At 63.7% G+C, this 9,782-nt stretch overlaps 2 protein-coding genes across 6 annotated transcripts; one reads left to right on the top strand and one right to left on the bottom strand.

Moving 5' to 3' along the window:
• The first annotated feature begins 3,220 nt into the window (after positions 1–3,220).
• Positions 3,221–5,702, top strand: CLIC3 (chloride intracellular channel 3). Of its 2 annotated transcripts, none has more exons than XM_043566743.1 (6): positions 3,221–3,314; positions 4,113–4,222; positions 4,306–4,431; positions 4,575–4,681; positions 4,799–4,940; positions 5,019–5,702. In XM_043566743.1, the coding sequence occupies exons 1-6, from the start codon at positions 3,279–3,281 to the stop codon at positions 5,101–5,103; spliced, it is 606 nt and encodes a 201-aa protein (XP_043422678.1). In that variant the 5' UTR covers positions 3,221–3,278; the 3' UTR covers positions 5,104–5,702. The 2 variants fall into 2 exon arrangements, with proteins under 2 accessions (XP_043422678.1, XP_043422677.1); XM_043566742.1 differs by having other exon boundaries at positions 4,765–4,940.
• Positions 5,703–5,903: 201 nt separating this feature from the next.
• PAXX (PAXX non-homologous end joining factor) lies at positions 5,904–7,593 on the bottom strand. Of its 4 annotated transcripts, none has more exons than XM_043566740.1 (7): positions 7,323–7,577; positions 7,124–7,238; positions 6,874–6,923; positions 6,603–6,793; positions 6,456–6,524; positions 6,201–6,285; positions 5,904–6,100 (listed from the first exon to the last, which is right to left on the bottom strand). In XM_043566740.1, exons 1-7 carry the CDS (start codon positions 7,448–7,450, stop codon positions 6,061–6,063), a joined length of 678 nt encoding a protein of 225 aa, XP_043422675.1. In that variant the 5' UTR covers positions 7,451–7,577; the 3' UTR covers positions 5,904–6,060. The 4 variants fall into 4 exon arrangements, with proteins under 4 accessions (XP_043422675.1, XP_043422676.1, XP_043422672.1 ...); XM_043566741.1 differs by having other exon boundaries at positions 7,178–7,238; positions 7,323–7,563; XM_043566737.1 differs by having other exon boundaries at positions 6,201–6,524; positions 7,323–7,593.
• Positions 7,594–9,782: the final 2,189 nt, after the last annotated feature.

Genomic DNA, 9,782 nt, shown 5'->3' with positions numbered 1-9,782 from the left:
GAGGTGGTCTCTGGGCTGAGACCGGCGTCCCGGTGGAGCGTGTGCAAAGGTTGGGGGCAGTGTGGCACTCCCAGGTACTGCAGGGCTCGGTGGCAGTGGAGCCTGGAGACAGTGGGGCCACAAGGAAGGATCCCAGAGCCCGCACCGCTCAAGCTTGGCCGTGGGCAGTCTCCCATCGGAGACCCCTTCTAGGGGGCTGGAAGGGACACAGAAGCTTCCGCGGGAGGACGGAGGGCCATGGGAACAGCTTGTCTCCCAAAACTTTTTACCCCAGGGGGTGGCTGCAAAATGTCAGGTTTCTAACGAGTTCATCTTTTCTGCATTTATTAGCTGGCATTTTGCTTAAAGATTTCCACTTTTAGAAACATATCACTGTGGATTCACGGCTTTTTTAAAAATCACCATGTTACCGTCATTGCTATCCTCTAAATTTTTTCGAGTTCACTTATTTTGAAAGACAGAGTCACACAGGAGAGGGACAGAAGGAGAGAGAGAGGGAGAGAGAGACTCCCAAGCAGGCTCCATGCTGTGAGCACAGAGCCCGACAACGGAGCTCGAACGTCATGACTAGAGCCAAACTTAAGAGTCGGACACTCAACCGACTGAGCCACCCAGGTGCCCCACTAATATTTTCAATGTACATAGTATTTACTGTCTTAGCCACTTATAAGTGTACGATTCTATTGCCATCTTTCTTATGCTCAAACTGCCCCAGATGTGGCCGGTGGGAACCCCTTCGTGGTGGCTTCTGTGTCCTTTTGACTTGCCCTGGACATTTTTTGGAGCACTTCTTTTCTGTTACAATTTCCAGGCCTGCTCGTTACCTCCCTGACCCATGTCTGGATTCAGCAATTTTCCAAGGAGCCCCGCTTCTTTGGGGGGAAATGGGTTTTGGAACCCCCATCTGGACTCTGGCTGTGCCCCCTGCTCCTTGGCTCTCTCAGGGGGCAGAGCTCCTGCTCAGATCCCAGTGCCCCCTAGTCCTCCCCCCCCCCCATAGTGCCCCCAACAAGTCTGTTAAAATGTCACCACCAAGAAGGGCCCACAGACAGGGCTCAGGAGAGAAATGTTTCTAATGTGTCACGTCCTGGGACTGTGGGCCGAGAACCGTCCCCAGGAAGGAAGAGAAGGACGTGAAAAGACGAGGACAGCAGGCCCCCGGGCCCCTCCAGGGGCTGCTCTGTGGATGCGGCCGGGGCACTGTCAGGGAGGTTTATTCAACGCCCAGTAGGTCATGGGTCAGTTAGGGCTGGTGACCGTGAGCTTCTGGTCTCATTTATTTAAAAACATTTACTAGGAAATCGTGGTAGAAAATTCAAAAGTCGGAGGACGTCCTCGTGGCTTTTTCCGAAAGCTCAGGGCACAGACTCGCAGTGACTGCTACGTAGTGCTTTTCAGTTTGCGGGGCTTCTCTCGCTGGTCTTTGCTAGAGCCGTGAATCACCGCTGGAAGCCACAGAGATCTACCCCCCCACGGTCTGGAGGCCGGAAGTCCAAGATCACCGTGCGGGCAGGGCTGGCTCCTTCTGCGGCTGTGGGCGAGGGTCTGGCCCCAGCTCCCCGGAGCCGCGCCCCAGCTGCCGGTGGTTTTCCGGCAAGGCTCCGTGTTCCTCGGCTTGGAGAAGCACGGCCCTGCCCTCTGCCTCCACCTTCGTTCGTGTGGCGCCCCGTCCATGGGGGTCTGTGTCCAAATCTCCCCCGTGCACAAGGACAGTCGTATTGCGGTAGGACCCCCCCCCCCGCCGATGACCTTTACTTTGATCTCTGCAAAAAGTCTGTCTCCTAGTCAGGTCACATTCTGAGGTGCTGGGGGCTAGGACTGCCACCGTGACCCGGGGCCAGTTCAGCCATAAAACCACCAAACCTCCGGGCCCCCCCCCCGTCCTCTCCTGTGAGCAAACCAGGACTCTCCCACGGAAAGGGGGCTTGCATCAGGCGGACGGCCCGGATCTGTCTACACGTACCTGTGGGCTGATGCCCCGTTTTGCCGGCCGACAGGGCATCCGGAGTGATGCCGAGAACGTGGTTACCGCGTTTCTGCTCACCGCAGCCGCGGATGTGTGCTTCTTCACAGCAGCGTGAAGTTTCACGCCTCCCCCCACTTCCCGCTGGGGTGCGTGTGTTTCCTTGTTTCTGCACCGCCGGGTCCTTCGTCCAGCTCACCGTTTGTCCTACGGACGTGTGAGGGTATTTTCACAGGCGCGGAAATCCGCACGGGACATCTGGCGAACGGGTGCAGGTGTGGGGGGCCTTTGTGCGGCATCGAGGCAGGAAGTGAGCAGGCCCAGCCCTGCCCCCACCCCCACCACGCGGAGGAGCAGCTGAAACACCGGTGCTCGGACTGGAAGCCCAGCCCCGGCGGGGAGCCAGGGCCCAGCCCCAGTGTCAGGCCCGCACCCGGGCTGCGTCCGGGGGTCCTGGACGGCGTGGGGTCCCAGAAGGGGCCGGCCGGCTGGAGGCCCTGGGGAAGGAGGCCATGGGGGCGCCGGCCACCCTGACGGGGGCGGTGCAGGTCGGGGGGGTGGTGCTGTATGCACAACGTCCCCTAGTGTTTTTGTTCCAGCCAAGGGTGGGGTGGGCGGCAGCACAGGTCAGGAGGTTGCGGCTTCCCACCCTTCTCCTGGTGCTTCTTTTTAAAGGTTGAGAAGGAAAGAAGCCTGCGTGGAACCGATTGCGAAGGGCAGGGGTGCGGGGTTGGCAGAGAAGAGCTACCTGAGCAGGCGGGCAGCAGTTCTGGAATGTGGGCGGGCCTGGGGGTGGGGCTCTGCCAGACGGAGCACAGTGGTGTCCAGGGCGTCCCTTCCAAGGAGGAGGCTTAACGCTCTGGTAACGCCCTGGTAGGCAGCTAGGGAAACTGAGGCTGGGGCCAGGCTGTTCATTTCTCCTCCCTACCCCCCGGCTTTCTGGGCTGGGGACCCCCGACAGATAACGGGGTGTGCACTGCAGGGCTGGGGGGTCGGTGGCAGGTCCCGATCTAGAGCTGCCTTCTCCCCAGGCTGGCACCCTTCTCTCCCCGCCTCCACATCCACCATTGTCCGCCCCCATCCCACACCCACCCTGGGGTGCTCAGGTCCCCAGCCCCGCCAGCCCCGAGCACGCAGTGCCCCCACAGTCACAACCTCATGCTTGGACACGGTGCCCCGACAGCCCCGACAGCCTCGTCCACCTGCGTAGGTGGCTTGTCAGGGCGGGCCCTGGGCCCGGGAGGGCGGGGCACCCCGGGAGCCTTAAAGGGCTCTCCAGATCCCCACCCTGCCTCGGCCACCACAGCTCCTCGCCATGGCAGAGACGGCTAAGCTCCAGCTGTTTGTTAAGGTGCCGCTGGGCTGGGAGGGAGGTCTGGGGAGGAGTGTGCTGTGCGGGGCTCCGGGGCTCTCTAGGGCGGGCGGTGGGTCTCCAAGGCAGCATCTGTGTCCTTTCCTCTGGTGGGCTCGGGCAGCCCTGCAGAGGCTGAGCAAAGAGGGAGCAGGACCGGGGAAGGGCCCAGTGAGCTGTCCCCAAGGGCGTGGGGTGCTGACTCTCAGCCCTGGCTCCTGGACCCAGCCCAGCCCTCCTGGGGGAAAAGCCCCTCGGTGGGGACGTGACAAGCAGGCAGCTGGAGGCCAAGGCCTACGTGGAGCTTGAGGTCAGTGAGGCAGGTGGGGGCTGGGCCAGGCAGCCCCGTGGGCGGTCACATCGCTGCCCAGATCTGGGGTCCCTGTGCAGGGCTGCGAGGCCCTGGCCTCCTCCCCACCGTGGGAGGTGGGACAATGAGTGTGCTGGCACCCAGTGTCCAGTCCGGCAGGGTGAATCACTCAGAAAACAGCTCACTCGGCCCACCCCACCCTGTGACCCGCCTGTGGGGCCTGGAGACCAGCAGCCTGGCCTCTGCCCAGGCTCTGAGGATAAGGGTCAAGGGGCCAGGCTCCAGAGCTAGGGTCCCAGCCCCACGTCCCTGTGCCCCTCCCCAGCTCCCAGGGACCACGCGCCAAGGGCTCTCACGTGTCGAGGTCATACCCAACCAAGCTGGAGCCCGGATCATTCCAGGCTCTTGGCCCTGGGAGGCAGGGTCCCCTTTGGCGGGATTCTTAGGTCTGCTCTCTTCCCTGGCACCCTCTACTCCATGCGCCCCAGGCAAGCGAGGATGGTGAGAGCGTGGGACACTGCCCTTCCTGTCAGCGGCTCTTCATGGTCCTGCTCCTCAAGGGCGTGCCCTTCACCCTCACCACCGTGGACATCCGCAGGTGAGCCCCTTGCCCCCACGGGACCGCTGCCTGGTCCCTGGCCCTTCTGACCAGCAGCCTCCCCACCTGCCTCGTGCCCACAGGTCCCCGGATGTGCTTAAGGACTTCGCTCCCGGCTCGCAGCTGCCCATCCTTCTCCACGATGGCGACACCAAAACAGATACACTGCAGATCGAGGAGTTTCTGGAGGAGACGCTGGGGCCCCCCGAGTGAGGGCCCGGCCTGGAGGGGCGATGATGGGGCGCCCAGGGAGGGTGCTCCCAGGACAGAGCCCGGGAAGGCTGCTGAGGGTCCCCGCAGGGAAGAGGGCCCGGCTCAAGGGTCTGACCACAGATCTCCTGCTTCCCCGCAGATTCCCCAGCCTGGCGCCCCGCTACCGGGAGTCCGCCACGGCGGGCAACGACGTCTTTCACAGGTTCTCCGCGTTCATCAAGAACCCAGTGCCCACGCAGGACGATGGTGAGGAGGGTCAGGAGCGCGGCGAGGGTGGGGGGAGCTGGCCCAGGCCGGGCCTCACCGCGCCCCCCCACCCCCCACCCCAGCCCTGTACCAGCTGCTGCTGCGCGCCCTCACCAGGCTGGACAGCTACCTGCGCGCGCCGCTGGAGCACGAGCTGGTGCGGGAACCGCAGCTTGGCGAGTCGCGCCGCCGCTTCCTGGACGGCGACCAGCTCACGCTGGCTGACTGCAGGCTGCTGCCTAAGTTGCACATCGTGGACGTGAGTGCCGGGCCGGGGCGCGGAGCGCGGGGGGCGCCCCCCACAAGGCCCTGACCGCGCCACGCCCCTCGCCCACAGACGGTGTGCGCGCACTTCCGCGGGGCGCCCATACCCGCCGAGCTGCGCGGCGTCCGCCGCTACCTGGACAGCGCGCTGCAGGTGAAGGAGTTCAAGTACACGTGTCCACACAGCGCGGAGATCCTAGCGGCTTACCGGACGGCGGTGCGCCCCCGCTAGCCGCCGCCCCCTCTACCGCCACCCCCTGCCCCCTCTTCTACAGCCCCATAAACGCATCTCTGCCCCAGCAAGCATGCCCTGACACCCGAGGGACCAGAAGGCCCTTGACTTCTGCCACCCCCAAAACCCCCACCATGGAACACTCCGTCCCCACGACAGCCTGGAATGATGGGCAGAGAACCCAGTGGGTGGCTCTGCTCCACTCACCCTGTCGGGGGTGGGGTGGGGACTAGATTGGGCTCCCAAACCAGTCAGGCCAGGGTGGGGCTGCAGGATGGCCAAGGAGGGTGGGAACCAGAGCCCAGACTGGGCACCTAGAGGCTCCAGGTCGGTGGGTGGGGCCGGCCCACATTCCTCAGCCCAGCCCCAGGCGGCAGGCCACCACCCTCCAGCTTCCACATGACCTACGGTGTCCGCGGTGTGGGACACCGGTGGCTGTGCCTGTTGGGTGAGGTCTGGAAGAGTGAAGTGTGTGGAGTGGAGGGGCCGGCAACAGAGTTCCAACCTTGAGGAGCCCTGACCTGCCTTGCAGCCCCTCTCCGCTCCGTCGCGAACCGGGCAGGGGCAGCTGGGTGAGCCTGTAGAGAGTGGTGCTCCCCCACCCCCACCCCCCAGGTGGTGCGGAAGCTGGCCCATCTGCTTACACACTGCGGCCCGAGCCAGATCACAGGCCCGGGGAGACCCCTGATCCCTCTCCCCTGGCCAGACCCCAGGAGCCAGAGCATGGCCGTTTCCTCCACCTGAGGAAGCCATTTATTTAATGGGGAAGGGGTCCGAGGAGCAGGTTTGTTCCCCTCTGGCAGCAGGACGGGCTGTGGGGTCTCAGGGGCTGTCCCCACCGCATGAGCAGACTCCCGGCAGGGTCACACTTGGTGCTGCGCCTTCAGGGGCTGTCAAAGTCTACACCACTGGCTGGTTTCTTACTGGGAGAGAAGAGGAAGAGACAGTATGGTTTTACGGAGGGAGGGGCAGGGGTCCAGGGCTGGGCCAGGGGCACAGGAGGGAGGGCCAGGGGGTGAGTACCTCTTGAAGCCAGGGTTGATGAGGGACTCTCCTGGACACCGCCTCCTGACCCCAAGTCCAGGGCCACCTCTCTGAGGGTCCGGGTCTGAGGGCAACAGGACGGGACGGGGCTTCCTGAGTCAGGAGAATTCCAGAGCCACAGCCCCCTCTCCGTGCACATGCTGTCTCTGGGGCCTGACTCTTGTTCTGGGGAAGGGGAGTCACAGAGGGAGGAGGAGCACAGCCCCCACCGAAGTCCCAGGTGACAGGCCTTACCTGGTAAGAAGAACTGAGGCCCTGCCAGACAAGGGCTCTTTTTGGGGCTGGTGGCTGTCACCTGCAGGCCTGGGGAAGAAAGCCAGGAATGGAGGCACGAGCAGGGGGACCCTAGTGAAGATTCGGGGTACCTGCTCCCCACCCCACCTGCCAGCTGCCTCTTCAAGTTGCACACTTGCTCTGCCAGACCCAGTGTCAGTGCCCGCAACCTGGAGGCTGCCTCTGGGCCCGGCACCTTGGAGAGCTCAAAATCCAGGGCCCAGGGCCCCCCGGAAAGGGTTAGGGATGCTCCATCCTCCCGCAGGGCGAAAGTCACAGCTTGCTGCTCACAGGCTGCCCTAGGAAAGGAGGTGTGCTGAGTGCGGTGTCCACACCCCCAGCTCCACACCCACCCTTCCTTCCCCGCTCAGCGACTCACCTGAACCGGGGGGTGATCTCCTCAGCCGCACTCAGGCCCAAACGGGCTTTCTGCAGGGCACAGGGGCTGGTCACCAGCTGCCCAAGACTCTGGAACCACCCCAAAGCTGCCTGACGGAGGGCCCCCCATGACCCCGGGCCAATCTTAGGGCTACAGTTACAAAGCTGGGGGAAGGGTGTCCAGACCCCCCCAACCCACCCCTACCGCGGGATCCCAGACCGCCCCCTGCGATCCCAGAGGTGGTCCGCACTGCAGGTACGGAGTGCGGGGGCTTCCAGGCCTGCCCGGGAGCCCCGATACCCACGAGGGCCTCCAGGCTGTCCGCCGTGAAGCAGGTGCTCCAGAGTTCCGCGGCGTCCGTCACACTGTGGGGGGAGGGGCTGTCAGGCGGAACGGCCCGCAGAACTGTCGGCGCCCCCAGCGCCCCGCGCTCCTCGCCAGCCACTTACTAGAGGTTGAAGCCGCCGCGGCCTCCGTCCTCGCTTCCCTCCCCCTCGCAATAGCACACGAAGCGCGGGGGCCCGGGCCCCGGCGGCAGCGTGCAGAGAGGCGGCGACAGAGGCGGCGGCGGCACCATAGCACCGCGGCCGCGGCAGGGACACTACCCGGGAGGCTGCGGGCCCCAGGGCGCCTGCGCGGGAGGACGGCTCCGGAGCCGGGGGCGGGGCTTACGGCCCAGGTCCCGCCCCGAAGACCCAGGCCCTTCGCGCCGGCGGCGGGGCCTGGGGGCGGGCTGGAGGGGCGGGGCTCGGTCTCCGGCGGGCGGGGTCCCCCGGGCGGGCCTGTTCCGGGTGCGGTTCCCGCGTCCGCGCGGAGGCCTGCGCGCCTTCCGCGCGCGGAGGCCGGGGTTCCCTCCCCCGCCGCTTCGCCCCCTGCTGGTCCCAGCGGCCTCGTCCTGCCTTCCGCACCTGCTGTCGCCCTTCCCGAGATACTGTCTCACGTGGTCTTTAGACGCGCAAACTTTCCTAACGCCGAACCGCAGCAGGTCGGAATACGACCGTGAATAAAGTGTGGCGGCCAGCGCACGAGGCTCCCGGCACTCATCCATCCATCCATCCCCTCCTTTGTGCCTCCCGTTGTCCTAGCCTTGAGCACTTTGCTTAACAGACAAGGTCTCTGGTCGCCTGGAGCTTGTGAGATCTAATGGATTGGACAGATAATAAACGAAACATGAAACTCTCGGGTAGTCCACGTGCGGTCGGAGCTGTGACCCCGGGGAATCGAGGGATGATGGTGACGCGCCAGAATGGGGGATCCCAGGCAGAGGGGCAGCCACTGCAGACGCCAGAGGAAGGCACAGAACGATTCTGCTCAAGGCCTCGCCAGAGGGTCAGGGTGACCACAGGGCAGTCGTGGGGAGGGCTGAGGCTGGGCCTGTAGGCCGCGCTGCTGATGTTATCCTGCCCCCCCCCCCCCCCCGTGCCTCCTACGGCCCAGCCTGACCCTCCCTTATGGTCCCCTGGGTGACAGCCTCGGTGACCCTCCCTTACCATCCCCTTGGTCCCCTCAGACTCACATGCTTCCTTTGGGGCTTCAGTGAAGTGCCAGCTTCTCAGTCTTCCTCAGTCACCTGACAAAAAGTGTCGCAGCCTGCCCACGACCTCCAGTCCTCTCTCCTGTTTTGTGTACTTGCTTTCCAGCCCTGTCACTAGATAAAGTACCTCTGGCCACTTACTGTGCAGCAGACTGTGAGACGGCCCCAACCGGGCCGGCCTCCTGTGTCTCTGCCCCATCGTGCTCCGGTCGAGTAACTTGCCCCTGGCCAGGAGACTGGAGCGATGGGCTGCCCATTCTTTCTCCTTGACTCGCTCACCACCACACGTGGCACAGGACCAAGGCTTGGCAACAACTAGTGAAGGGCTGGCATGCAGACCCCCTCCTGGCCGAACCTTCTGGGGAGAACGCAGCCCTGGCCTGTGGCTCGACCACGGCCTTGTGGGAACTCTTGTGCCAGAGGCCCTAGATCACCCAGGACCAGATTCCTGACCCTCAGAAATGGGGGGTAATACATGCTTCTTGTTTCCAGCCAGGGAATTGGGGGGTAATCTGTTATCAGCAGGAGGGAGCTAATGCATTTTTCATCCTGTTTACGGTGGTTCCCCCAGAGGTCCGAGGGGGGGGGAGGACTTCACTTCACGTCTGTTTCACTAGCCTCGTCTTCAGGGCTTAAACACGGCATTCAGTAGGTATTGTGAATGAGAGAATGCAGGGTGGGGGGCTGCTGGAGGGCTTAAGCAGGGGCGGAGTGGGGAGGGGCACAACTGATTTATTTGTAGAAGGCCCACATTGAGTGCCAGGAGGAGAAACAGCTGAGGGCTGCACGGGTGGAGGTGGGGGTGCAGGGAGAGCAGCAGAGGGCTGCTGAGAATCCCTCAGGGCAGAGCTGACTGAGGCTGGAGGGGGGGAGAGGGGTTGCTCAGAGTGGAGGTGGACAGGGGTGAGGTGAGGGGGTAGAGCTCACAGGTGCCCCTGTCCGTGGGTGATGTGGGCACGCCCTTCCCCAAGGTCGCTGGGCTGAAGCAGGTTTGGAGAGAGCCTGGGGGCCACTCCTTTGCTGTAGGAACTCCGCGACATGTCGGTGTCTGAAGGGGATGCTGAAGTCTACTGTGTACCCAAGACTCTGGAGGAGGGTCAGGTGTGGCAATGGGAGTGTGGGGCCACCAGCCCCCAGGACCCTCTTAAACATTCCTTCCTCTGGGCACAGTGCCGGGGGCCTGGGGGAATGTTTCCAGGGAGAATGCGGCACACTCAACGGAGTCCCCCAAAGTTACTGGCAATGGTCAATGGCAGCTTGTGTGGAAGAGGGTTTTTTGCCGATGTGGTTACGGATCTTGAGATGGGGAGATTTTCCTGGATTATCCAAATGCTGTCATAGATGTCCTTAGAGAGAGGCGGAAAGAGATTTCACT

This window comes from Prionailurus bengalensis, chromosome D4 (genome assembly GCF_016509475.1).
Source record: "Prionailurus bengalensis isolate Pbe53 chromosome D4, Fcat_Pben_1.1_paternal_pri, whole genome shotgun sequence".
In the NCBI taxonomy this organism is placed as follows: Eukaryota; Metazoa; Chordata; class Mammalia; order Carnivora; family Felidae; genus Prionailurus; species Prionailurus bengalensis.
The sequence above is the reverse complement of the archived record's forward strand: the minus strand, read 5'-3'. Positions and strand labels throughout refer to the sequence as shown.

Excerpts from the sequence above, each read along its gene's own strand:
- CLIC3 (XM_043566742.1), top strand. The coding sequence starts at position 3,279 with ATGGCAGAGACGGCTAAGCTCCAGCTGTTTGTTAAG. Across the intron at positions 3,315-4,112 it reads AGCTCCAGCTGTTTGTTAAG|GCAAGCGAGGATGGTGAGAG; the intron begins GTGCCGCTGGGC and ends CATGCGCCCCAG. Across the intron at positions 4,682-4,764 it reads AGTGCCCACGCAGGACGATG|CCCTGTACCAGCTGCTGCTG; the intron begins GTGAGGAGGGTC and ends CCCCCACCCCAG.
- PAXX (XM_043566737.1), bottom strand. The coding sequence starts at position 7,450 with ATGGTGCCGCCGCCGCCTCTGTCGCCGCCTCTCTGCACGCTGCCGCCG. Across the intron at positions 6,794-6,873 it reads GAGATCACCCCCCGGTTCAG|GGCAGCCTGTGAGCAGCAAG; the intron begins GTGAGTCGCTGA and ends CTCCTTTCCTAG. Across the intron at positions 6,101-6,200 it reads ATCAACCCTGGCTTCAAGAG|TAAGAAACCAGCCAGTGGTG; the intron begins GTACTCACCCCC and ends CTTCTCTCCCAG.